The following is a 27,301-nucleotide window of genomic DNA, read 5'->3' as shown; positions in this document are numbered from 1 at the left end:
AGTGTCCTGGAGACATATGGACAGCCACTGTTTTCTCTCTCTCTCTCTCTCTATCTATCTATGGAGGGGGGTAGAGAGGGAGAGGGAGAGAGAAGAAATAAAAACTAAAGAAAAAAAGCTTGTGAAGAGTCAGGTAAGATGAATATTTTCCCTTACTAATTGCTCTTTGGTGTTCAGATGAGGCCTCAGTAAAATAATATAGCACTTGGGGGAAAAAATAAAACCCAGTAATCCAGCACTGGAGGCCAAGATGGAGAAGATTTCCACAGCCACCATGAATTTCCCTTTGGTGCTCAGGTAGGTTGGGACAAACGACACCCACACACTGCAAAAGACCAACATGCTGAAGGTGATCGGCTTGGCCTCATTAAACGTGTCAGGCAGCTTTCTGGCAAGGAAGGCCACAGTGAAGCTGATGATGGCCAGAAGCCCCATGTAACCCAGGACAGTGTAGAACATGATGGCTGAACCTTCATTACATTGCAGAATGATCTCACTAATTTGGAAGTGCATGTCAAACTCTGGGAATGGAGGAGAGGCCCCCAGCCACACAGCACAGATGCCAATTTGAATAAGAGAACAGAGAATGATGATGGATACTGCCGTCCTCTTCCCCACCCATTTCCTCATCCTGTTTCCTGGCTTGGTGGCCATGAAGGCCACAACTACAGTGACCGTTTTACCCAACACAGAAGACACTGCAACAGTGAAGATGATACCAAACATGGTTTGTCGTAAAATGCAGGAAAGCTTCCCAGGTCGGCCAATGAACAGAAAGGAGCATAGAAAACCAAGAAGCAGAGAGACTAGCAGGGTGCAGGTGATGTTCCTGTTGTTAGCTTTGACAATGGGAGTGTTCCAGTGCAGAATGAAGCTCCCCATCACCAAAACTGTGATCAACACAAAGAGAATGGCACAAAGAGCCAAAGCTGCTCCTAAGTGTTCTCTGTAGGATAAATAATTCATAAATTTGGAGATGCATTGATCCTGTTCCTTATTTGGATACTGATCTTCTGGGCACTTCTCACAGTGGTTAGCATCTGAAGTTAAGAAAGAAGAGGTCAGTATTCCAAAACACACAAAATGAATGCATCCTATCACAGCTTGCATTCTATCATTATAAAGAGTCTGTGGGCAGCATGACCTTCTGCACCTTTTATTAGAGATGTGCAAATCGATTTGAATTTGAATTGACTCGACTTGAATCTGGGTGATTCGGGAGAGTAAAATTCAAATTGAATCACCTTAAAAGCGCAATTTGTTTCAAATGCAAATTGAGTTTTTGAAATTCAATTCAAATTTGATTTGAGAGCCGTTTGGCACCTTTTAAAAACTATTCAGGTTCAAATCGAATCAAATTTGATTCAAATTCTAAATGAATTCTCCGAATTCAATTTGAATTTAAAATGAATCAAGAAATTCATTTTGTGCACATCTATCGCTTGCATTCAGTAATTCAAAAACCTTTGGTTTAAAGTGTGAAGCCTACTCTGAGAAGAGCAGTAGCAGATTCAGGAGATGAGCAAGCTTTTCTAAACAAAACAACATCAAAACATTTTCCTTAAAATTAACTAAGAGGAAGAGGAGAGATTTTGAGGTGCTGGTTTCTCTTTAAGAGAGAAGTCCGTGTGTGTGTGTGTGTGTGTGTGTGTGTGTGTGTGTGTGTGTGTGTTATTTGCCATGTCTAGCATTTGCCTGGGCTTGCATTGGGGGCTCTATGCCATTTATTTGTTATTTCTCCCTGCCTGGAGCAGGGGGGGGGAGGGAGAAGTCAGCTAGGGATTTAGCAAGGCACACCTGGTGGGAGGACCCACATTCCTTTGAGCCACATTCCTCTGTCTCAATTTGAAGCCTACTCTCTATATAAGAGGTGCAAGCCTGAGAGCTTAGCAGATAGGGATAGAGCCTAGTGGGAAGAGAAGATAAGTACTACTCCATATTCTTAAGAAAGGAAGTTTGAACAGTTAAATTATTTATTATTTCTCTGTGTAAACCACCCTGAGCCATTTTTGGAAGGGTGGTATGGAAATCAAATGAATGAATGAATGAATGAATGAATGAATAGCTGACCAATACAGCCGAGACCTATCTTTCCAATAAACTATCTCTAAATACTGTAAACTGTCAACAAAACCGGTTATGAAGATAGAAAGGATATGGACAAGCTGACTGGAACGGTGCGGCCTACCAAATGTTCTCTTGACCCTTGCCTGACATGGCTTATATTATCTGGCCGGCAGGTTGTTGTAGAAGGTCTGGTAGAGATTATAAATGCGTCTCTGAGGGAAGTTAGGCTGCCTCCTTGTCTTAAGGAGGCAATTATTAGACCACTTCTGAAGAAGCCTACCTTGGATCCTTAAGAGCTGAGCAACTACAGGCCTGTCTCCAACCTTCCATGGCTGGGTAAGGTAATTGAGAGGGTGGTGGCCTCCCAACTGCAGACAGTCTTGGAGGAAACTGATTATCTTGACCCATTTCAAATTGGCTTTCAAACTGACTATGGGGTGGAGATTGCCTTGGTTGGCCTGATGGATGATCTCCAACTGGGAATAGACAGAGGAAGTGTGACTCTGTTGGTCCTTTTGGATCTCTCAGTGGCTTTCGATACTATCAACCATAATATCCTTTTGCAGCGTCTGAGGGGGCTGGGCGTTGCAGGCACTGCTTTGTGGTGGTTCCGCTCCTACCTCTCGGGCAGGTCCCAGATGGTGTCCCTTGGAGACTGCTGTTCTTCAAAATCTGAACTTTTGTATGGTGTGCCTCAGGGCTCCATATTGTCTCCGATGTTGTTTAACATTGACATGAAACCGCTGGGAGAGGTCATCAGGAGAGTTTTTGCAAGGTGTTATCAGTATGCTGATGACACCCAAATCTATTTCTCCATGTCAGCATCATCAGGAGAGGGCATAGCCTCTCTAAATGGCTGCCTGGAGTCGGTGATGGGCTGGATGAGGGATAAAAAACTGAGACATAATCCAGATAAGACGGAGGTACTCATTGTGCGGGGTCGGAACTCGAGAGACTATTTTGATCTGCCTGTTCTGGATGGGGTCACACTTCTCGAGAAGGAACAGGTGTACAGTCTAGGGGTGCTTCTGGATCCAAGCCTCTCCCTGGTCTCCCAGGTTGAGGTGATGGCCAGAGGTGCCTTCTATCAGCTTCGGCTGATATGCCAGCTGCACCCGTTTCTTGAGATGAACAACCTCAAAACAGTGGTACATCTGCTGGTAACCTCCTGATTGGATTAGTGAAATGCGCTCTATGTGGGGCTGCCCTTGTATGTAGTCTGGAAACTACAGTTGGTCCAGAATGCAGCAGCCAGGTTGGTCTCTGGGTCATCTCGAAGAAACTATATAACTCCTGTATTGAAGGAGCTACACTGGCTGCTGATATGTTACCGGGCAGGGGCGTAACTACCATTAGGAAAGGGGAGGCGGCTGCCTGGGGCCCCCCACGCCTCGAGGCCCCCCCCAGAGGCAAGTCGCATGTGAAGTGAGTGTGTGTGTATCAGCGAGGGGCCCATTTTAAAATTTTGTATCTGGGCCCACTCCAGCCTCGTTACGCTCCTGTTTCTGGGCAAAATACAAGATGTTGGTTATAACCTATAAAGCCCAAAACAGCTTGGGTCCTGGGAATTTAAGAGAACGTCTTCTTTGTCGTGAACCCCACTGCCCACGGAGATCATCTGGAGACGTCTGTCTGCATTTGCCACCGGCTCGTCTGGTGTCCGCTCAGGGACGGGCCTTCTCCACTGCTGCCCCGAGGCTTTGGAATGCACTCCCTAGTGAAATAAGAGCCTCCGCATCTCTGGCAGCTTTAAAAAGTCTTAAAGACGCATCTGTTCACCCAGGCTTTTAATTAATATTGTTTTAATGGTTTTAATGCTGTTTTGAAATATTATTTTATAAATTTTAAATTGTGATGTTTTAAACTTTTGGTTTTTGTTTTAAATAATGTTTTTCTTTCTGTTTTTATTTTGTTGTAAACCGCCCAGAGACATAAGTTTTGGGTGGTATAAAAATGTGTGTTTTTGTTTTATGCTATTATTAACCGCCCAGACATGAAAGTTTGGGGTGGTGTACAAATCTTCTGATGAATAAATAATTTGATAAGATAAAATGTAAAATGCCAGAAGGGGAAGAGGCACTTCCCAGTGTACTGCACAGAGTGTCACATGCATGACTGTTTGCTCCATGGACAGAAGTCATGGGTGTGTGCTTGGTGCAAGGAACTCCTGGCTCTCAGGGAATAAGTTCGTTCCCTCGAGACCAAGGTGGTGGATCTGGAGAAGCTCAGAAAGGCAGAGAGGCATGCAGATGAGACTTTCAGGAAAGTGGTAGAGGCATCCCACTCCAAGGCTGATAGCTCCTCTGCTGTCAGGGAGAATGAAGGTTTCAGGGAAGGAGGACATCAGTCTGAGGAAGAGGGAAGGGACCCCTTTAGAAGGGACCCCTTCCATGGATGATGAGCCCATATCATCTTGTACAGGGGATACTCCTCCGGGGTTTGTGTGTCGGGGCCCTCCTTGTAGTGGGTGATTCAATCATTAGAGGTATGGAGAAATGGGGTTGTGACCTGCGTGTTAACAGCACAGTGACTTGCCTGCCTGGTGTGAACGTTGTGGACATCATGCAGTATCTAGATAGGCTGTTAGGCATTGCTGAGTAGGAGACATCTGTTGTTGTGGATGTCGGCACCAACAATGTAGGGAAATGTAGTCAGGAGGTCCTGGAAGCCCAATTTAGGCTGATAGGTAGCATATTGAAGTCCAGGACCCACAAGGTAGCAATTGGCAGAGCTGAGGGGTCTCAATGCATGGATGAGACGTTAGTGCCAGGAAGAGTGGATTAGATTTGTAGGCACTGGGCTACATTTTGGGCAATCAAAGCCTGTACAAAAAGAATGGGCTACACTTGAACCAAGATGGAACCAGACTGCATAGGCGTAACGATACGGGGGGCAGGGGCGTGGTAGTGCCCACTTCCCTGCTGTGCCATTAGGTGTGGCTTGTATTCCTTGTAAATCTAGGAGTAGGCAGTTGTGGGGTGTGTGTGTGTGTGTGTGTGTGTGTGTGTGTGTGTGTGTGTGTGTGTAGGAACTTGTAAATGGAAGTTGGCTGAGTGTCAGGATGGGGCAGGTGTCTTGTGTGTGTGCTGCAGTAGTATTTAGTAACATAGGAAGCTGCCATATACTGAGTCAGACCATTGGTCTATCTAGCTCAGTATTGTCTACCCAGTCTGGCAGCGGCTTCTCCAAGGTTGCAGGCAGGAGTCTCTTGCAGCCCTATCTTGGAGATGCTGCCATGGAGAGAACTTGGGACCTAGATGCTCTTCCCAGAGTGGCTCCATCTCCTGAGGGGAATATCTTCCAGTGCTCACACTTCTAGTCTCCCATTCAAATGCAAACAGGGTGGACCCTGCTTAGCTAAGGGGACCAGTCATGCTTGCTACCACAAGACCAGCTCTCCTCCTCCACAACATAGGAGTATATACTGCATGTTGGCATCTGATGTAGGAATCTGCTTATGGTGGGCAAACATGTGTTATGTATGCACAGTATGTTGGGGGGGGGCGGCTGGGGCGGCGGCGGGGGGCGCAATTTCAGTGCTTGCCCCGGGCGCCATTTTCCCTAGTTACGCCTCTGCCAGACTGCTCACATTTAAAATCAAAAAGATGGCAGAGCAGCTTTTAAAAAGATGCCTGGGGAATAGCCGGCAGGAGCTGGGCAATATACAGTTTGGCAAATGCCACCCCTTAAGGTGTGAAGGTGTAAAAGATTCAGATAAAACAGAAAGGAACATAGCAGAACCACATAAAGAGCAGACAGGAGGCTGTGCTAGCTGGTCAAAGAGATCAAAGAGCCCAAAGAAAGATAGCATACACCAGGTTAGAGATTCAGTGTATAGGTACTTATATGCCAATGCCAGAAGCCTCCGAGCCACGATGCGCGAGCTGGAGTACTTGGTTGCTAATGAAGAAATAGATATAGTAGGCATAACAGAAACATGGTGGAACAGTGAATCAGTGGGACACTGTTATCTCTGGATATAAATTCTGTAGAAAGTACAGGGACGAGCGCCTTTGAGGTGGAGTAGCACTGTACGTTAAAGAAGGGATAGAATCTAACAAGCTAGAAAACCTAGGAAAACTGGAGTCATCCACAGAAATCCTGTGGGTGACAATACAAGGCCTGAAAGGCCTTCTTTTTTATAAGCAAAAGAACGTTCAGCCCTTATAATGGTGGAATGTTGAAAATCTTCCTCTTCTTAATTATGATGGCACTACTGTGCCAGTTCAATTTTCTGGAGCAAGGGTCAGATCGGCTATATCATTCTATTGGGATGATATTGTTCCTCTGTTTCGTACTTCTAACATGCAGTCCTAGCTTCAGTTGTATGTTAGTGTCAGTTGCTTACTGTAGATGCCATGTGTGTTTTCCACTGGTGAGACCATCTGGGACATCCATCTCCCTGCCAGCCATTTTGCAACAAGGTCATGGTGAAGCTGGTAATAACCACAGTGTAGCATACCATAGAATGTCTATAGTGCTGCTTAAATAACACGTCTGTCAAGGTCACAGTCTTCACATACATAATTTTATGGCGTAATGTAACAGATGTGAATGTATAACCGGTTAAACTGAAAGGTGCTTTTTTGGTCTGTTGAGTATTATCAATTGCCTGGTATACATTAACCTTCATTGTGTCAAGCAAAACATGCTACACAGCTTTCCTAATACAACGGTGACAAATATGAATTGGAGGAGAGCAGGTCTTGCAGTAGCAAACATGAATATAATTGCCCCCTTTGCTAATCAGGGTGCTCCCTGGTTTGCATTTGAATGGGAGGCATGTGTGAGCACTGTAAGATATTCCCCTCTGGAGATAGGGCTGCTCTGGGAAGAGCATCTGTGTGCATGCGGAGGGTTCCAAGTTCCCTCCCTGGCAGCATCTCCAAGATAGGGCTGAGAGAGACTCCTGCCTGCAACCTTGGAGAAGCCGCTGCCAGACAACACTGAGTTAGATGGACCAATGGTCTGGATCAGTATCCTATTTATAGGATCAGCTTCCTATTTATTTGTTTGTTTGTTTATTAATTTGATTTCTGTACCTCCCTTCCTATGTCCCTATGTAGAGTGTTACATTAGCATCAAAGGCAGAATTGCTGAGTTAAGTCCCTAGTACATTAGCATTAACATGGAACCCAAATCTGTTTATTGTCATCCGCATTGTGAATTCCATAAAACTGGTTTCCTTGAGGAAACAATATGGCTTTTTGGACTTCAGTCTGTTGAAGTCTTTTACCACATTTTTCTGTATAGTTGTTATTCTCACAATCACATGATAATGGGTCGTGTAGTACTGCATTCATAGTAGGAAACAGGAGAGGAGAGCTGGTCTTGTGGTGGCAAGCATGACATGTCCCCTTAAGCTAAGCAGGGTCCACCCTGGTTGAATATGAAAGGGTGAAAGGGAGACTAGAAGTGTGAGCACTATAAGATATTCTCCTTAGGGGATGGAGCTGCTCTGGGAAGAGCAGAAGGTTCCAAGTTTCCTCTCTGGCAGCATCTCCAAGATAGGGCTGAGAGAGACTCCTGCCTGCAACCTCGGAGAAGCTGCTGCCAGTCTGTGAAGATAATACTGAGCTAGATAGATCAATGGTATGACTCAGTATATGGCAGCTTCCTATGTTCTTGTTGAATTGTGTGGTGGTTACAGACTCTGCAATTACTGTGTGCAACAGCCAGTCTTTGAGACTGCCATGAGATCACATAAGTTGGCTTCTTGTGGGAATGTTAATCAGTGTGAGGACAAAGGCGCATAAAGTACCCCAAAGAACTACTTTCTCGTGGTCTGGTGCTGCACTCTGTTGGGCATTTCTTATAGGAAAGCAAGGGGAAAGTTTCATCAGTGCAAATATTTGTGAGTCTCACTGTAGCCCATGGACCATTCATTGGAAGCCCTTGTTCAGGAAGATGGATGATACATCTTTTCATATATTTGTAGTAGATCGAAGTAATTTCAAGTATCTGGATTTCCCCCATTGTGGCTCTATATGTTGTTTACATACCAGTCTGAATTGCAATTGTCCCTTCAGAACATGGAGTACAATCATAGCAACACACTGGCTTCCCCTCCTGAGCAATCCTGCTGTGTCCTGGGTGGCAGCTCTCAACACATGTGGCATGAGGCAGTGTCTAAGGGTGACGACAAGGAAGGTCAAATCTCTGTCAAATCTCTATCTATCTATCTATCTATCAAATTTCTAGACCACCTGATATAAAGATCTCTAGATGGTGTACAAAGTTAAAACATAGTGAATGTAAAACAATATCAAACAGTTAAAATTTACAAAACAATTAAATAAAAACAAAAAAACAATTTAAGAAGATAAAAACATTTCCATTTAAAAAAAAAAATTCAGTCAAAATCCTAGCCTGGGGAAACATGTGCATCTTGAGGGTCTTCCTAAAACCATGCAGAGAAGGAAATGCTCTTATTTCAACAGGGAGCATGATTCAGAGCCCCGAGACAGCCACAGAAAAGGCCCTGTCCTGAATCACCACCAAAGAAGCCAGCAGTAACCAGAACTCTCCAGATGATGTTCATAGGCAACAGGGTTGATAACTGAGAAGTGCCCTGGACCCAAGCCTTTGAGTGCTTTATAGGTAATAACCAGCACTTTGTATTTCATTCAGAAACTTATTGTCAGCCAGCGCAGTTCTTGTAAAATTGGTGTTATATGGTCCCTTTAGGTAGACCCAGAGACCAAGCTAGTGGCCACATTCTGTACCAGTTGTAGTTTACAGACTACGTACAAAGACAGCCCCACATAGAGTGCATTACAGTAGTCAAGCCTAGAGATTATCAGCATATGTACCACTGTTTTAAGGTCATGTACCTCCAGAAATGAACAGAGCCGGTGTATCAACCAAAGCTGATAAAAAGGGCTCCTGGCCACTGCCTCAACCTGAGAAACCAGAGAGAGTTTGGAATCCAGGAGTACTCCCAGACTGTGTACCTGATTATTCAGGGGGAGTGTAACCTATCCAGAGCAGACAGATCTAAACCGTCCCTTGTGTCCCAACCCCCTACAGTCAGTACTTCCGTCTTATTTGGATTCAACTTCATTTTGTTATCCCTCATCCAGCCCATTATCCAGCCCATTATTAGGAGGGTTATGCCATTTCCTGATAAAATATGGTTTTGAGAAATAGATCAGGGTGTTATCAACATATTGATAACACCTTGCACCAAATCTCCTGATGATCTCGCTCAGTGGTTTAATGTAGATGTTAAAAAGCATCTTGCTTTGCAGAGTAACAGTCTCCAAGCAATCTGGAGACCATCTGATTCTGGAATATGCCAGAGAGGCAGGAAAGGTGCCACTGTAAAACAGTGCTACCCAATCCCACCTGCCTCAAGCAACCCATCTCCCTCAAGCAACCCAGAAGCATACCTTGATCAATGTTATTGAAAGCCACTGAGAGATCCAAAGGGATCAGCAGAGACTCACTCTCTCTAGACAATTGGAGATTATCCATTGGGCCAACCAAGGCAGTCTCAACCCCATCTCAGATCCTATCATGCATAGTTCTGCTTAAAAACAGAACTCCTGATTACTCCCACCTGGTTGAACTTGTGGTTCCACTGAATGGCACTTGCATTAATGGTGAAGTCTTTCCCTCCTGAAACTTGGGCATCCATCCTTCCAACTGGAACTCTCTGGAAAGATTGATTGGGAAATGTGACCAAATTGACAATATCGTATCCGACTGCCAACTCCAGATTCTCATCAAAAAATATTTCTTCCTCAGCACTATTGTTGAAGCGGACATTCCTCAGAAAAGCATGAAGCTAGATGAGAAGAGGGGAAAAGCATATAAACTGGGTCCAGTAGTGAGAAGTAGATTAAGGTTTCACTTCTGGAATTTGCTGAGCTTTATCCTTTCAGCTGTAAACACCTGAGGTTTCTCATGTACCCAACCTTCTTCCTGGTGGCCCTGTTAGCAGTTTTGGCCAGGAGCACTTTTAGAGAGCTTCAGTTTATGTGCCAGCTGCAGCCCTTCTTTCAGAAAGCAGATCTGGCCACTGTGATCTCTGTCTTAAGCACAGAACATTTGGCTTGTTGTAATGTGCTTTATGTGGGGATGCTCTTGAAATGCATCCAGAAACTTCAGCTGCTGCAGAACTTGGCTGCCAGGTTGTTACCTGGGGCTGCTTGTGTGCACCATAATTTCTGTCTTTATATACTTGCACTGGCTGCTATTTGGTTTCCTGAATTCAACTGAGGTAGCATCTGAAACCACACACATTTAACCCTTCACTATAGTTGAAATGCAGGTAAGAGGAGCTTACCTGCCATGGCTGAACTTTCAGAAGATTCTTTCTCTCTCCTTTCTTCATTCTTTTTTGTTTGTATCTTGACGAAAACATGGCATGGAGAGCATGCGCTACGGCGTAAACAGCATTGTAGATACTGTAACTCTGAGAAGACATTCCCATTTCAAACACAGAAGCAGGAAGATTCCCCAGCTTCTCTTCCCCAGTGCAATGTTTTGCACCAGGTAAATACAAGTTTTTTATGGGGAGTGAACAATCAAATACACTGTACCAGAAGTAACCAATGGCATAGATCTCAGACTGGTGTGGATTAATGCTCTCCAGGTAATCGTGAAACCCTGGAACCCCATTTTTGTGGGGTGTGAAGGACAAGGTGCCATTGAAGGATTTTACTGAAAAGATTTTCTCAGAAACCACAGCTGTGTAATCCCACTGAGCAGTTATGATCCAAACCTTCTCCATTGGCTCAAAGTGAAGAAATTCATTTGATTGTAGAATAAATTGTAAACCCTCCATATACTGACCATCCCCATACACAAGGATGACATTTATTTTGCTGTATAATCTGAGAGTCTGATCAATCCATCCCAGTGCATTAGTTATTGCTGCATTTGATCCATGAGATGTTTCTGCAGGAATTGATACTGTGAAAGCAATGCAAATATTGTTCTGGAAAAACCTTGGCCTCAGAGTTTTAAGGAATGTTTCTCCACTATCATCATCTGATGTGATGAGGCCAATCCAATTCCATCTGAAATGCTTCAGTAGTTGAACAATGCCAATATACTGAGGGCCTTCATTTGGAACCATCCGGAAGAAAGAAGGGAATTGAATGACGTCGCTCAAAATAGGGTCAAAAGAGCCATAACTCAGCTAATGGCAGCGATAGGGAGAAAACACAATTTTAAAGGTAGAACAACATCCTTTTTACCGATTACTGATTATTCTGATTACTGATCAGAGGGCTATTTCCCAAATTCATATAAATCAACCCTCTAAAATAAAAACAAATAACCCAAGCTGTACAATGAGACAAGAAACACTTGAGGGAATGCTACTAGGTATGTCCATGCAACGTTTTGGAGCCTCATTAGAGTGTTGCCAAAATGATTTGGATTGCCAGAGCCCAACTGTTTCATCAGGGGGTTATCGGTAGCTTTAAGGAGCAGGTACACAGGCCCTTCCCTGCTCCTCTGTTACCCCACCGCCGTTCTGGTCGCAGCACTGTGCTGCTCTAAAGACCACACATGTCTGCTTCCTTCTTCCCAGCAGCCTGCACATGGTGTTAGATCACATGGTGTCCATGCACATGCAGGCACCATTTGTGTGTTCAGCAACCCCATGCTAACCACCAAAGTGGCACCCAGGCATGCACGGACACCGTGTGCAGGATGACACCACACACAGGATGCTGGGGAAACAGCCGCGCAGAACCTTTTGAGCAACACAGCGCCATGACCAGAATGGCAGTTGGACAGTGGAGGAGTAGGTAATGTCCTTTGTACCTGCTCCCTAAAGCTTTCACTTCCCCCGCCCGGCCCGCCTGCCTGAAAGGTTTCATGCACATCCCTAAATGCAGGTACCAAAGAGGTTTACACTGGGATTAGAATCTATGCAGGACAACAAAGAAGCCATATTACTCATGGTTTAAAATACTTGGATACTGCACTGAGCTTTGGAAATGGGGTGAAGATCAATTCGTGAGAATGTGACCTATTATGGGTTGTGGCCTTATCATTCTAAGAAGCCCACAAAAATTGTGTTTTGGCATCAGGTTTTCATTTTGTCAATGGGGTTTTTTTATTATTTAATATTTAGCTTTCTATACTTCCCTTCATCTAGAGTTGCTAGGGCAGTGAATGGTAAGCTATTTTAACCTTCTAAATTCCAGTGGAGACACAGGTAAGGTGTTGAAGGGTGAGCCACACTTTTCTAAGTACTACACCTATCCATCTGCATCTCAAGCCACATACCTGTGGTGTTTTGTAGGTATTTAAGATGTTGGCCATCTGGATGGAGTTTTGGGAAGTGAGCGCCCCAATGGCAGCCATGAACTTCTTATCCCTGACACAGTTGTAATTTGGGATATGCCATTGTCCCATGAAAACTAGGTTGAGAGTGTTCAAATAGGTCATACTTGGATTAAAATAATTGTCAAAGATCCAGGATCCCAAAGTGGTGTTGGGTAACAACTTGGCATTCTTGTTGATCTCCTCAATGGCAAAAACAGATGCAAGAGCTTGCTGGTAGTTTTTAGGCATTAAACTGCAATGAGATTTTCATTTATTTTATTTTATTTATTTATTTATTTACATTTATATCCCGCTCTTCCTCCAAGGAGCCCAGTGTGGTATACTACATACTTGTGTTACTTCTCACAACAACCCTGTGAAGTAGGTTAGGCTTAGAGAGAAGTGACTGGCCCAGAGTCACCCAGCTAGTATCATGGCTGAATGGGGTCCTAGTCCAGCACTCTAACCACTACACCATGCTGACCAGATTTGCATGTGGCCTTAGAAAGTTATGCCAATGAAACACATGCATTGATTACCATTCTATTCAGCCTGTAGATTTTGATTTCCCCAGATGATTTTCCTGCTTACAACTAAACTTATGGTTCTTTTCTGAATGATGGTTACTGCTGCTACTAATACTACTATTATGAATATTTACACACCACTTTTCAACAAAAGTGCTCGAAGTGTTGTACACAGAAAATAAATGAATAAATAATACATAAGGTGGTCCCCTATCCTAAAAGGGCTGACAATCTTAAAAGAAATATAAAGTGGACACCAGCAAAGACCACAGGAGAGATGCTGGTCTGGGAGTGGATAGGGACGGTTGCTCTCCCCCTGCTAAAAACACGAAATTCACTACTTTAAAATGAGCCTCTTTGCTCAATTAGCAGGGGTTGCTTATTTACCAGGAGTTACCTCTCAGTTACCTATTTAGATGTGTCTTCCATTGCCTGCTCAAATTATTCTTCTTGTTTCTGTGGGCTAGGAATGTAGAATCTTGAGCATTGGTTCTACAACATATACATCCTTTGATTTTCATTCGACTTGGCTACTGTATACTTGGTGACTGGTGGCTGGATGTTGGACCAACATCTAAGTGTTATGTTAGACGTGATATGAAAATTCTGACTGTGGTTCTGGATCTTTGATGGGCCATTCAGATCACACAAATCATTCTTTGATGTTGCAGTCATCAAGTGCTGAGCATCAATGTGTAAACCAGCCTTCAGTATGAACTGAATTTAGGTCGGATAGATCTAAACTGAGTAAGAATAATGGATGTCATGATGGACATGTCCATTGTGAATGAGAGTGACTTGCAGAGGCACTGCAACAGCACCATTGTAGAGAACAGGCAGCAGTGCTGGACGTCTGACCATCTTTCCTTCCATTATAGCAGTTGGAGGGAAGTGCAGTGATGCGTCTAGTGCTGCAACCCCTTCCCTACAGCAGCGCTGAGTCTGTGCCCAGTTAGGGCTGGCCGTGTGAAGGACCTTAATGACATTCATACTAGAGATGCGCAACATGTCAGCCAATGACTATTAATTCGAATAGGTTATGTACTATTTCCCAAAAGTTCTCAGTGCAGTTTACATAGCATAAGGAAAGAGAAGATGGTGGGACAAAGGCGACTAAGGTGGGACAATGTAGAGGTTTATAAAATCATGCACCTTCCTCTCACACATCACAAGAACTGGGGGATATCCCACGAACGGACAAAAGAAAGTACTTTTTTACACAATACAAATGAATTGAAAACTGGATGTCCCTTCTCCTCCTTTTTCCGTGGACAAAGGTCCCTATTTGGGAAACCAGAGTTAAAGGCAAGAAGGCACCTGCCATTTTCCTCCTTGAACTCCACTCTGAACCTTTGGTCCAAAGTGAAGTCCCTGGAGGGAAACCACAGATCCTTTGGTTCAGAGTGGAGTTAGGGTGCCTCCAACTACGGTTCTGCAGTGCCAGCATTACATCTGGAAGCTGGCACCGCAGTTACGGCCCAAGGAGTCAGAGTTGAGGGAGGCCTGATTGGCTCTGCATGCTGTCCTTCTGTCAAGAAGGAAGCCCACACAGCCAGTTCCCCTGCTGACTGCAGAAGGGCTGCTCTCCTGCACATCCAAAAGCAGACAGGAGAGTGGGGGGAGGTGGGCATGGAACCATTGGACCCTTATTTCCTCCTTATGTCTGAAGGGGGCATAATTAAACAAGGGAATTTTTGCCGTAGGATAATACCAGTTTCAGGGGAGAAATGCTGGGAGAAGGGGGCATGCCCTCATCTCTTGCCTTTGGGCTTCTCAGAGGCATCTGATGGGTCACTGTGGGAAACAGGATGCTGGACTAGATAGACCTGGGACGTGATTCAACAAAGTTCTTATTTTTGCTTTTAAAGGTGCCTCTTTGACCAGTTAACAAGCACACAATAAATCAACGTCCAGTATGCCTCCCCGCTCAAAAACAATGAAATGCTACTTACAACCCTGGGATTACTGTAAAGTCTGGGATTACTGTAAAGTTGAATAAAGGCAGATCAAGATATATGATGGATACACATTTCGCAATCAGAATATCATCTTCAAAACCCGGGAGATCACGTTGAACTTGTCGTTGCCCACAGGAAATAGGACAAAAACTCTTGCTGCGAGCAGGAGGCAGCAGGAGGAGGAGGTAGAGCAGTAACAGACACATGGCAGTACACAAGCAGTAACAAACAGATGGCAATACATTTTGGTCCCCATCCCAGCTCTTTCGTGTCATGATCACATACACAATCAACTGTGTGATTACAAGCAGCATCAGTTCTGACAGAAAATCAGCTGCAAAGAGGAAAGCATCCTTTACCGGCACATGGGTTCCAGCCTGGGCTTTTGGAGTTATGGGGAAAGGATCAATACTCTGGCGGAATTCAGATGTCACATGGAAACTGAGGTAAAACCACCTCAGTTTGGCCCAGTGTGAAATGTGAATGATCAGAACCATGGTTCCAATTCCTTCCCCCAACCTCCGGATGAATCCTCGTTTTGAAGTAAGGTACATTTGCCAAACTGAGGGTCAGGAGGCTGGTGAGTGTCATCCAGTTTGGACAAGTGGCCCAAATCAAAGTTAAGGGCAGGATGCTCCTCCTGATCCTCGTGGGTTGGAGGAAGCCTGGGCAGCTGGTTCTGCCCCTCTGCAGTCTCCAAGATGGCAGATCGGGTCCTTGTAGGAAAACTGTCTGTCTCTTGAAACCACAGTTAAACGGTACATCTGAATAGGCCCTCTCTTTGATAGAGCTCTGTGTTCAGCTAGCTCCCCATATGTCACAGCACATGCTGGTTTTAAAACTGGCTTTATAGACTCAGCATAAAATAGCACAGGCTGCTTCTGTTATTAACTTTTGCAAATGGCCTCAGGCTTGGGACTTCCAAAAGAATCAGAATCCAGTCATAGTGATTTTGTTAATTATAGGGTAGATAATCACCACTTCCATAGCTCTCAAGTTCATGCAGAATCTGAGAAAATATGTTTGCTTGATCCTAACATAGCTGATGTCTGCTCTTCTTTGAGAAAGGGATGGGGTTCAATAGATCCTGTCGAGATTATATTGCACATTGCAGGACATTTTTAGCATATATAGGGAACAAAATCCCTGTTTCAGCATATACAGGAAATCAAAATCCCCACTCCAGTAAATCCCCCTTTTCATTCAGTCCCTTTCTTCATTTTAGCAATAGCAATAGCACTTACATTTATATACCGCTCTATAGCCGGAGCTCTCTAAGCGGTTTACAATGATTTAGCATATTGCCCCCCAACATTCTGGGTACTCATTTTACCGACCTCGGAAGGATGGAAGGCTGAGTCAACCTTGAGCCCCTGGTCAGGATCGAACTTGTAACCTTCTGGTTACAGGGCGGCAGTTTTACCACTGCGCCACCAACAAAATCATTTTGAAAGACTTGGGGTCCCTTCGCCCACCTACCCATCGTATTGTTCCTGTGCCCCTCCTCAATGAATTCAAAATCTCCCACATGCATTCTCCACTGGGCTCCCAGCCAGTGATCTTTCTAAATTTTTTCCATTGGTGTGTGGAATGAGTTTTGTTCAAGGCAATATGTGTGCACGTGCATTCAGAGTGGGACCTTCCTGATTCAACCAGAGCAGGATATACAAATTGACTGAGCGGACATTAAAAAATGTGTGAGTATGCGCACAGCCATATGCCTTAGAGGGAACACTGCTCTAAGTGTTGATTGAAGTGATTCCTGGAGATCCCCCTCCTGACAGTAATTTTCACAATATCAAGCCATTAACATCTCTAGACCTGTTTTCATCATTTACCTGGAGATCGATGCTGATACCTGCAGCCTCTAGGCTACTTTTGGAATGTTTGTGACCTGAGGTTCACATACAGTGTTGGAAACAGGCCTCCCTTTCTGAGTAGAGAACTACAGATGGGAACCAGTGAGAGATGCCAGTGAGGCAAGGCAGTGGGGAACAGGAAAGATGGAGACTCTTCTAAACCTCTTTTTGATCTCAACTCGGTACTGCCTTCATTTAATCAGCATGTGCATGTCACTGTCTCACACATGCAACGACTTGCATGCCTTTTAACATGCTCATGTCCTCTTACCAAACACACAGAAATGCATCCTCTTTCATCCATGAAAATGCACACAACCCCATCCCTGAAATGTACTCTTGTTCCCCAGATCAGAGGCGTAACTAGGGAAAACGGCGCCTAGGGCAAGCACTGAAATTGCCCCCCCCCAACATACATCTGACTGACACACATGTTTCAGAAAACCTTTGAGTGGTGCACTTCATACCACATACTTAGGTTTTTCCTCACAAGAACCCTGTGAAGTAGGCTTGTGTCTCAAACATCAGAATTATGACTGTGAGATGGCAACAGTCTCAGGCCTACATTACTGTATCATAGCAAAGAATTCCATAGATTCCATAGATTAATAGAAGGACATATTATTCACTGCTTTTGAATCACATACACCCTATACATGTTTCATTTTTATACCATGGAGGATTCTTTCTACAACAGCATGGTGGTTTGGTTTCACAACACAGCTAGTGATGTACTCTTACATCTCAGGTTAGATATATTTTAATAATATGGAATATTTCAGTTTTCAAAAAGATTCCTGTATGGTTGTCTATTTTATATTACTGGTACAAAAGATATTAATTATTTGGTTCAAAAAAATATTACAACCATTCTAAGAAGAAGAATGGATCTATCTGTAGGCTAAGGGAAATAATTCAAGTACTTTACAGTTTTAAATGCATGGTTATCTCTTAAGGTGAGCGCAGGCCTATTGTAACTGTACTGTTTGCCATATTCTTCAAAAGAGTTGTCCATATTGTCTCACAACAACATGTGCACTAGGAAATGGTTGCCATGGCAGTGAGTTCTTTAAAAACATATTCAAGTATAACCTAGTTGGTGTATAACATTTTAGGGAGACTGTCAATGGGCAAAATCTCTACTTTAATTTTATTTAATTAAAAATAAATTTGGAACTTGCTTTTGCAACAAACCAAATGGGGGCACAGGCTGCTAAAAAGGACACTTGTGGAATGCATTGTGCTAGCAACACAAGTCCAAAGAGAGTCAGTATTCTGTACAGTAGAAGCAAGTATTCTAAGCTGCTGCAAAGACTTTCCCTCAGTTAGTCAATTGTGGCGCTCTCCTGGCTTGCATTGCGTGAGTTTCCTTTTGCAATCCCGATTGCAAAAGGAAACTCACGCAATGCAAGCCAGGAGAGCGCCAGTTTAGGGGTGGGGGTGAAGCCTGCTATGCGAAGCAAAGAGCTAAAACACAACACTGAATCCAAGCATGCACAGGATCAGAGTGCAAAAAAACCACACACAAAAGTGGAAGATTGCAGAGTAAATTCTCCCTTTTGTTCTACAATTGCTTAATTTACTTCATCTGCTGCATTACTTTCTTAAAATACAGTATATAAGCCCACATTTTCCCTAAAATATGTGTATTGTTTATTATACTGTTAGGAACACTCCACTTGTTAGGAACAAGGGCTTCTTCCTATTTCAGAACTGATAAGAAAGAAAATAAGACACTGTGGAAGAAATAAATCCAAATATTAACAATGCAGTGTATGAGACTGGATAACTTCATGCAAGCAAAGTTTGTGGAATAACATCTGACCTGCGGGTTTTCTCCTACTCATGTCATCACAGCACTTCCCACAAAAATGCAAGAACAACAAAAGCAGTTTGGAAGGGCTTTCTGGTGGCTTATGTGAAGGCAAAGCTCCTTGCAGTCCCACCCCTGAGATACACTGTAATTTATGCCGGGACAACACAAAATAAAGCAAGAGTTCTTTCTCCACATAGAAGGAGAAGGAGAAAGAGAAGTTACTGGTATTGAAAAAAAGCTTCAATCACAACAAGGTGTGCATCTGGGAAAAACTAACAGCTCCTTCCAGCAACTCGAGCGTTCAGGGTCTGGGGAACGAACAATGCATTCACTCCCGCATTCATTTTCCACGTTCGAAAGACACAGCAGGCAGCAGAGCAATAAAATGAGTGGCAGATTTATCTGCCCGCTCGTCACAGACAGATGGGAGGGAAACCGCTCTAACAGCAACAAACACAGTAGTTGAGCGAGTCCCTGCAGCCAGTTGAGTAGGACCCTGGTTTGCACAATACTCTGCAACTCAGCTACTTAGCCATATATGTGCTATCTGCAAACTTTTGTGCTCTGGTTTTCTTCTCTTCAAGCATGATCTTCTCAGCTTCAAGCGGGAAAGGCTAAAACCTGGGCTTCTTCCCCCCCCCCTTCATCCTTTTTGGTCTTTTCCTTTTTTTAAGGCACACGTTCCGCTGGTTATAATAGTCAGAAACTCGTTTGATTACCCGCTGCCAAACCTGTTTGTGGGATTCCAGCTTTTCTCTGTTTCCAGGACGCTCCAGCATGGAACGAACCCAAGATCTGTTGCCTATCCTCGCTGTCTTTTCTCCCACACCCACACGGTCAAACCAATGCCCGGAAGGCAGGCTACAACTTGGAACGATCAAGCTAAAACTTTTTAACTGCTGCAGCCTTAAAAGTGTACCTTTTAAGTACAGCCCTTTGAAACCGACAGACTTACTCCCGAGTAAAAATGCATAGGATTGTTGCTGCAAAAACGACTGACCACACACACACACACACACACCATACTCTATTTTGCATGCACATACATAATAATAGCTGAGCCACCCTCAAACCGAGAATCGCCTCATTATTTTTCACATCCAAAGTTCATAAGTACACGGAGGGAAGTTTACCCTGCAAAGGCTGCTGCCGCCGCTGTCCATCTCCACTACCATTCCCCGCTTGGTCGCCAGCCTCTCCAGGCAAATGAATGGAAACCAATCCCCCAATTGTTTTTCCCGATTCACCCGCCGGCCAAGCGCTGTTACTTCGCTGCTGCGGCTTTGCAGCTCTTCCCCGACGAGCAAATCCCCGGTGCCAGGAAGGAAGCGGCCCTGAATGCGCGTGCTTGGCGTCTCCTATCAACCCTCACCGCAGCCTCTCTGGCCCCCTCAGCCCGGTGCCCCCCTCCCCAGACCTCACCGTGGCCACTCCAGATGGAAACGTAGGCTCAGCACGGATCTCGTGACTGGCAAGTCACGCCTGCGCCGAGGGGGGGAGGGGCACCGCCGGTGACCCGGACTCAAATTTTTTTACAATTTTTATTTTTTTTGCAAAAATATTTTTTTTTTTCGGGAAAGGAAGGGGATCGGCGGGGGCACTTTTTGGCGCCCCCTACCAAGTGGCGCCCAGAGCATGTGCCCTGCCTGCCTCCCCTATCGTTACGCCCCTGCCCCAGATATACTTACAGACTGGCACAATCAATCCCACATACACACACCTCCCTGAGTCCAACAGGCCAATGCACATAAGGAAAGAAATTAATGCCATAAATAATGCAATGAGTAGGGTTGGAAGTATAAGAAGCTGACTGGAAGCCATCGGGCAAGGTCCAGTTGGTGGCCCCCACATAACTGGGAATTGGTTCCTACTGAAGTAGTAAGGATCACTGTCCAACCCAGCTGCTCTCTCCCGGATGATATCAGGCAGTGATGTGAGTTTGCAGCTTTGTGTCCTCAGATGCTGTTGGACTACATCTCCCATCATCCCCAGCCACAATGGCCAAAGGCCATCCTTAAGTAAAGGGAGGAAATGTTATGAGTCCCGTTAATAACAATATTTTATTTATATATGCATTTTTAGCTTTATCTACCACCTTTCAAAAAGTTACCCCAAGGCAGTTTACAAAAGTTAATACAATGAAATTTCATAAAATCACACAGACAAATGTTAACCAATTAAAACCACAAAACCACCAAAAGCAACAGCCATAAAAACAAAACAGAGCAGGCAGAAAGGAGAAACCGGCAACCCCTAAGGGGTAGATGTTGAACAAATATATGTGTATATATGTGTATATCGCCCACTATCCAAGCCTCTAGGCATAAGTGCTGGAAACACAAATATGAGTGATTTCAGTTTCTTGATGATACAGCAGGGAAGTGACTTGCCTAGGGAGCAAGAGGTTGCTGGTTTAAATCCCCCTGGTGGAAACACCTATATTGGGCAGCAACGATATAGAAAGATGATGAAAGGCATCATCTCATACTGTGCAGGAGGAGGCAATGGTAAACCCCTCCTGTATTCTACCAAAGACAACCACATAGCTTTGTGGTTGCCAGGAGTTGACACCGAACTGACAGCAAAACTTTACCTTTAAAAGCTGCCACAGACATCAGAGAATGGACACCGAACTGGGTTGTATATATGTTAGACATACAATGGACCATGTACATTTCATTATCACCATTAAAGCATTATCTGACATTATGAGAAATTGGTATGAGTTCAGCCATGCACAAAAATACTAAAAATAGTCAGTGAATTTAAGTAAAGGATAGTATGCATCTGTGTCATCCAACTAAGCACAACACGTCTATATTATCAAAAACTGAGCGTCCTTTCTTACTTTCAGATGCTGAACACTGTGATAAATGCCTAGAAGATCACTATACCAATGAGAAACAGGATCAATGCACCCCTAAAGATGTAACCTACTTGTCATGCAAAGAGCCCTTGGGAATCATTCTGACTTATTTTCCTCTCTTTCCCCCCATGCTCAAAATACTCATGATGTGGATCTTTGTTCAGTACCAAAAGACTCCCATCGTCAAAGCCAATAACGGAAACATCACCTGTGGCCTGCTCTCTTCTCTCCTCCTCTGCTTCCTCTGTTCTTTTCTATTCAATGGCAAGTCTGGGAAGGTGCCCTGCCTTCTCCGACAAACATTTTTTGGCATTACCTTCTCTGTCACCCTTTCATGTGTATTGGCCAAAACGATTACAGTGGTTATGTCCTTCATGGCCACCAAGCCAGGAAATAGTATGAGGAAATGGGTAGGGAAGAGGCTAGCGTTATCAGTCATCATTCTCTGTTCTCTCATACAAACTGGCATCTGTTCCATGTGGCTGGCAATCTCTCCCCCATTCCCCGAGTCTGACATGCACTCCCAGATCAGTCAGATCATAGTGCAATGCAATGAAAGTTCAGATATCATGTTCTATGTCGTCCTGGGCTACATTAGATTTCTGGCTATCATCAGCTTCAATGTGGCCTTCCTTGAAAGAAAGTTGCCAGCTACATTTAATGAAGCCAATATGATCACTTTTAGCATGCTGGTGTTTTGCAGTGTTTGGTTGTCCTTTGTTCCCACTTATTTGAGCACCAAGGGCAAATATATGGTGGCTGTGGAGATCTTCTCCATCTTGGCCTCTAGTGCTGCACTGTTTGGTTTCATTTTCCTCCCCAAATGCTACATTATTGTACTGAGGCCTGAGCCGAATACCAGAGAACAGCTAGTAAAGAAAAATAATTTTGGTACTTGATTGGTCTCAACAGGGGCATAGCTAGGGGAGAGGGGGCTTGTGTTCACTCCTCTCCCTGGTGGCCCCTCAGAGTGAGGCAGACAATGAAGAAAATAGGGAAGGGAGAAATTGAGGGCCCTCAGGAGCTGGGCCCTCTGAGATCTTTGATCTCATCTGCTCAATCATACCTACACCCCTGTGTCTCATCTTTTCTTCTCATCATTTCCCTCCACCTCTTCCCTATTGTACAGTCAGTGCCTTATATGAGAGTGTTAAACTGCTGAATAAGTAATGTTCTTTTTTTGTTTATAACACAATTAGCAAGATCTGAGTATTCAACATATTAAAAAATTGTGATGATGAGCTGCCTCTTCAGATGTGTGTTGTTCGCCCAATCCCCCCCCATCTGCAGTAAAAGAAGACTCTTTTGTTCCCAAAGCAGTGAAAGGAGAAGCCATGTGGCACTTAAAAGAATGCAGAATCCATTAAAGCATCCCTCTTATGCAGTCAAGTAAAGAAAGTAAAGAAGGACTGTATCACTGGAGAGTTTCCGAGCCATTTCTGCTCCAATTGGTGGAGAGATGATTTCAAGTAACTCAAGCTGTTGTAGAAATGTTTTTGTCATTTTGCAGCTGTGTCCCATCTGCCAGTAAATATTGCATCACCTTTGGCCACTTGGAAAGTTGACTGCAAAACAGCCCAGTCCACATCATCTAGAGTTAAACCGTGATTGGGCTATTGTCCCTCACTTCTTCAGGGTAGAATGAGCAGCCAGGCTTAGTTCAGGATCCATGCATGCTCCTGACTGGTCCTTGTGAGAATTCTACAAGCAAGGTAGGGGGAGGGGAAAATGGTAGTCTCCAACCTGGGTGGCACCAGAACCCGTACCAAGCTCCAGAGTGAGGATGGAGGGAAAGCACTCCCTGTGCTCCCCACCTCCATAGGGGAAGGTGGCTATGTTGGGATCAAGCAAACACATTTTCCTGGGTGCTTCAGGAACTCAAGGTCTGCAGCCCTAGTGATTATGTACCTACCCTGTAATTACCAAAATAACAGTGATTCTTGGGGAAATCTCACAGCTTAGCCTGAGGCCATTAGCAAAACTTTATTAACAAAAAGAGCCTGTGCTATTTGACATTGAGTCTATAAAGCCTATTTTCAAACCAGCGTGTCTCATGAAGATATGGGGAGCTAGCTGAACACAGGGCTCTGTCAAATAGAGTTTGGATCCTTCTTCCCTAACTCTAGAAGCCCAGGCTGGAATCCATGTGTCCTAAAGGTTGTTTTGTCCTCTGCAGCTGATTTTCTGCCACAAGGGATGCTGCATGCAATCACAGAAGTGCTTGTGTATGTGATCATGCGGGTAAAGACCTGGGAGGGGGGCAAAAGGATAGTGACATCCAGAGTGTTTTTGCTCCTTCTCTCCCTCTTTCTCCTGCTTCCTCATGCTTGCAGCGAGACTTTTCGCCCCATTTCCTGTTTGCAGCCCAAAGTTGATCATCTTTTTCAGGGTTTCAGAGATGATATTCTGATTGGGAAATGTGTATCCATCATTTTCCTTGAACTGCCTTTACTCAGCTTCACAGAACACCCAGCCCCCTCCATCATGGGGTAGTAAGTAGCACTTTGTTGTTTCTGGGGGTACATTGGATTTTTAGATCATAGTCGTGTCTGCTAATGGGGCAAAAGGGGCACCTTTAATAGTGATGGCTCTCTTCAATTTAGCAGGGGTGTAGGAAATATCCCTTTTCAGCCCAGCACAGTATCCCATTAGGTGGCTGTTGCTGGTGTCTCCCTTGTGTTTATTTGTAGACTGTGAGCCCCTTTGGGAAGGGAATGCGAACCATCTTCTCCTTCCTTGTGCTATGCAAACTGCTCTTAGTCTTGAAATTTGCTCTTGAAAATGGTACATACAGTAGATATTTTCTAATTAGTAGTCATTATTTTTATCCACTGTGTAGATCATTCTGATCTAAAACGTACTGGTGTAGATTCATACCAAAGGCTGTTTCATACATTGATCCCCATCATCAACATCAAATGATGACTTTCATGTAGTCAGTGGTCCCACAGAGATTTCACACTACTATTAAAATTTTCATATCATGTCAACCATAACACTTTCCAATGTTGTTGGTTCAACATCCATCCACCAGTCATCAAGCATACAGAAGTTAGGTCTCAGCAAACTACCTAGTCTAGGTATTCAAGAGCATGCCTGATCCTGATGAAAATATACAGATGCCATGATGAATAGCCATAGATAGCCCTATTCTTCATGAATTTTTCTAATCTCATTTTAAAACCATCTGGATTGGCAGTCATTACCTCAAATGGTGGCAGTGAATTCCATAGTTTAACACCACACTGTGCAAAGTAGTTTAAAGAGTAAAAGGTATTACTTTACTCTGGGAGGTTGTAAACTGCCCAGAGACTGATGTTTGGGGAGGTCTACAAATGTGATAGATAGAAAGAAAGAAAGAAAGAAAGAATAAATAAATAAATAAAATAAAATAAAATAAAATAAAATAAAATAAAATAAATGGCATGTCCTGTATCTCCCTGAATCTAGCTTCAACAGATGACCCTCCATTCTAATATTATGGGAAAGGGAGAAACACTTGTCTATTCACTTGAGCCACACCATGCATAATTTTATAAACCTCTGTCATGTCCCCCATTACCCACTTCCCTTCTAAACTAAAAAGGCACAAACATTGTAGCCTTTCCTCATAGGAGATTCACTCCAGCCCCCCTAGCATTCTGATTGCTCTTTCCTGCATCTTTTCCAGCTCTGCAATATCCTTTTAAAGCTGCAATGACCAAAACAGTATTCCAAGTGCAGTCTCACCATAGATTTATTTACGGGCATTACTGGATTGAGTTTTATTTTCAGTCCTTGACGAATTACCCCAGTATGAAATTGTCGTTTGTTTGTTTGTTTGTTTGTTTGTTTGTTTAGAGCTGCCACACATTGGGTCGACATTTTTGTGTCCATCATGACTCCAAGCTCTTTTTCCTGATTGGTCACTACAAATTCAGACCCCATCAGTGTTTATGTGAAGTATGGTGTCTTTCTTTCTTTCTTTCTTTCTTTCTTTCTTTCTTTCTTTCTTTGTGTGCCCCAATGCGCATCACTTTACATTCATGGACATTGAACTGCATTTGCCTTTTTTTTTGTATTATGTTTTTATTAGTTTTCTGTATGCCAATGTGACTTCCAGTTCATCTTTCAACACAGATATACTAAAACATCCATATTTGCACTCATACGAATATTTTCTTCATATTCATATGTCTAATTATTATAACCTAGTCCTTATTTTCATCACCATAATAATCCTTTTGTTTCACTACTGAAGTGAGTTCCTCAACTGTTATTTTTACACTTCAAGCCCCGTTAGTAAGTCCAAATTCACATTGTTTTTCATATACCACAGAAAGGGTTTCCAATCTTCTGAAAAACTTTCTATATGACTATCTCTTACTAATACAGTAAGTTTTGCCATTTCTGCATATTTATATGCCTTCCTCAACCATTCTTCTCTTGCTGGAATTTCTGCAGATCTCCATTTCTGATCAAGAACCATTCTAGCCGCTGACGTAAGATATAAAATAAATTTCTGTTTTCTTTCTGGATTTCTTCATTAATTATGCCCAACAGGAAGGATTCAGGTCTCTTGTGAAATACACATTTGAAAATATTTTTGAGTTCATCATAAATCATATCTCAAAACCTCATTACCTCCCTGCAGGACCACCACATATGGTAAAAGGACCCCTCGCATTTGCCATTTAGAAGCCCATTCACTTAGGCTGCAGAGATATTTTTGGAGCTCCTCACAAGCCTTTTTTTAAAAAAAACACCCTGAATAATTTGGTGCCATCTACAAATCTGGCCACCTCACTGCTCACCCCTAACCTCAGATTATTAAAAAGGTTAAAGAGCACTGGTCCCAGTACAGATCCTTGAGGGATGCCATTTCGCACATCTCTACTGGGTATATTGACAATTTGTTCCTGCTCTTTGCTTTCTATTTCTTTCTGTTCTTTAACCTGTTACCATACCAATCCATACCAATAAGAGGACCTGTGTTCTTACCTCATGGTTGCTAACTTTGCTCCAGAGCCTTTGGTGAGGGACTTTATTGAAAAACTACTATCTATATAAATATAAATTCGCTCTTCTATATGCTTCATAATTTCTTCTCTAAGAATGCTTTCTATCAATCTATCCAGAACAAGCATTAATATAACTTGCATGTAGTTACACAGATCCCTTCTGGAGTTACATCGGCCAGTTTCTAGTCCTCAGGTACAGAGGCTAATTTTAGGGACAAACTATTTATTTTTTTATCAGGTCTACAATTTCATATTTGAACTGTTTAACAACTCTCGGGTGAATAACATCTGGACCTGGAAATTTGTTTATTTTTAATTTGTCAATCTGACTTAGAACAACTCTATTTGCCTAAATTATTCAGACAACCTTCTTGAAAAGGCAATTTCAGGCACAGGTATTTGCCCTATGTCTTCAGGAGTGAAGATACATGCAAATAATTCATTCAGCTTCTCTGCAATCTGCTTATCCTCCTTGAGTGCACTTTTTATTATCTTGTAATCCAGTGGTCATTTCTGGCCAGCTTCTTGCTTCTAGCTCATTTAAAGAACTTTTTGTTGGTCTCCGTGTTTTTAGCCATATATTCCTCAAGGTCCTTTTTTGCATCTCTTCTTGTCTGCTTGCATTTTTTTTGACAGAGTTTGTGCTCCTTTTTGTTCTTGCTTTTCATAGCTTATTTGATCTTGTTAGTTAACCACACTGGCATCCTCTAGGACATGTTGATAGGACCTGGTAGGAAGTATACATTCTTGCTGAGTTTCTATTATTGTGGTTCTAAATAGCTTTTAAGCACTACAGAGAGACTTGAACTTTTTGACTTTCGCTTTCCACTACATTTTTATCAATCTCCTCATCTTTGTGAAATGTCTTGTTTTAAAATCTAATGTGGTTATTTTGGACTTCCTCAGCTATATTCCACTTAC

General features: G+C 43.4%; 1 protein-coding gene across 1 annotated transcript; it reads right to left on the bottom strand.

Annotated features, from left to right (window-relative positions):
• Nucleotides 1-129: 129 nt before the first annotated feature.
• Nucleotides 130-12,603, bottom strand: LOC128330893 (vomeronasal type-2 receptor 26-like). The gene is made up of 5 exons (XM_053264256.1): nt 12,316-12,603; nt 10,358-11,215; nt 9,629-9,856; nt 8,070-8,196; nt 130-1,040 (listed from the first exon to the last, which is right to left on the bottom strand). Exons 1-5 carry the CDS (start codon nt 12,601-12,603, stop codon nt 130-132), a joined length of 2,412 nt encoding a protein of 803 aa, XP_053120231.1.
• Nucleotides 12,604-27,301: the final 14,698 nt, after the last annotated feature.

The sequence above is a fragment of the Hemicordylus capensis genome, chromosome 6 (assembly GCF_027244095.1).
Source record: "Hemicordylus capensis ecotype Gifberg chromosome 6, rHemCap1.1.pri, whole genome shotgun sequence".
Classification (NCBI taxonomy): domain Eukaryota; kingdom Metazoa; phylum Chordata; class Lepidosauria; order Squamata; family Cordylidae; genus Hemicordylus; species Hemicordylus capensis.
This window is presented reverse-complemented; position numbering and strand designations above follow the sequence as displayed.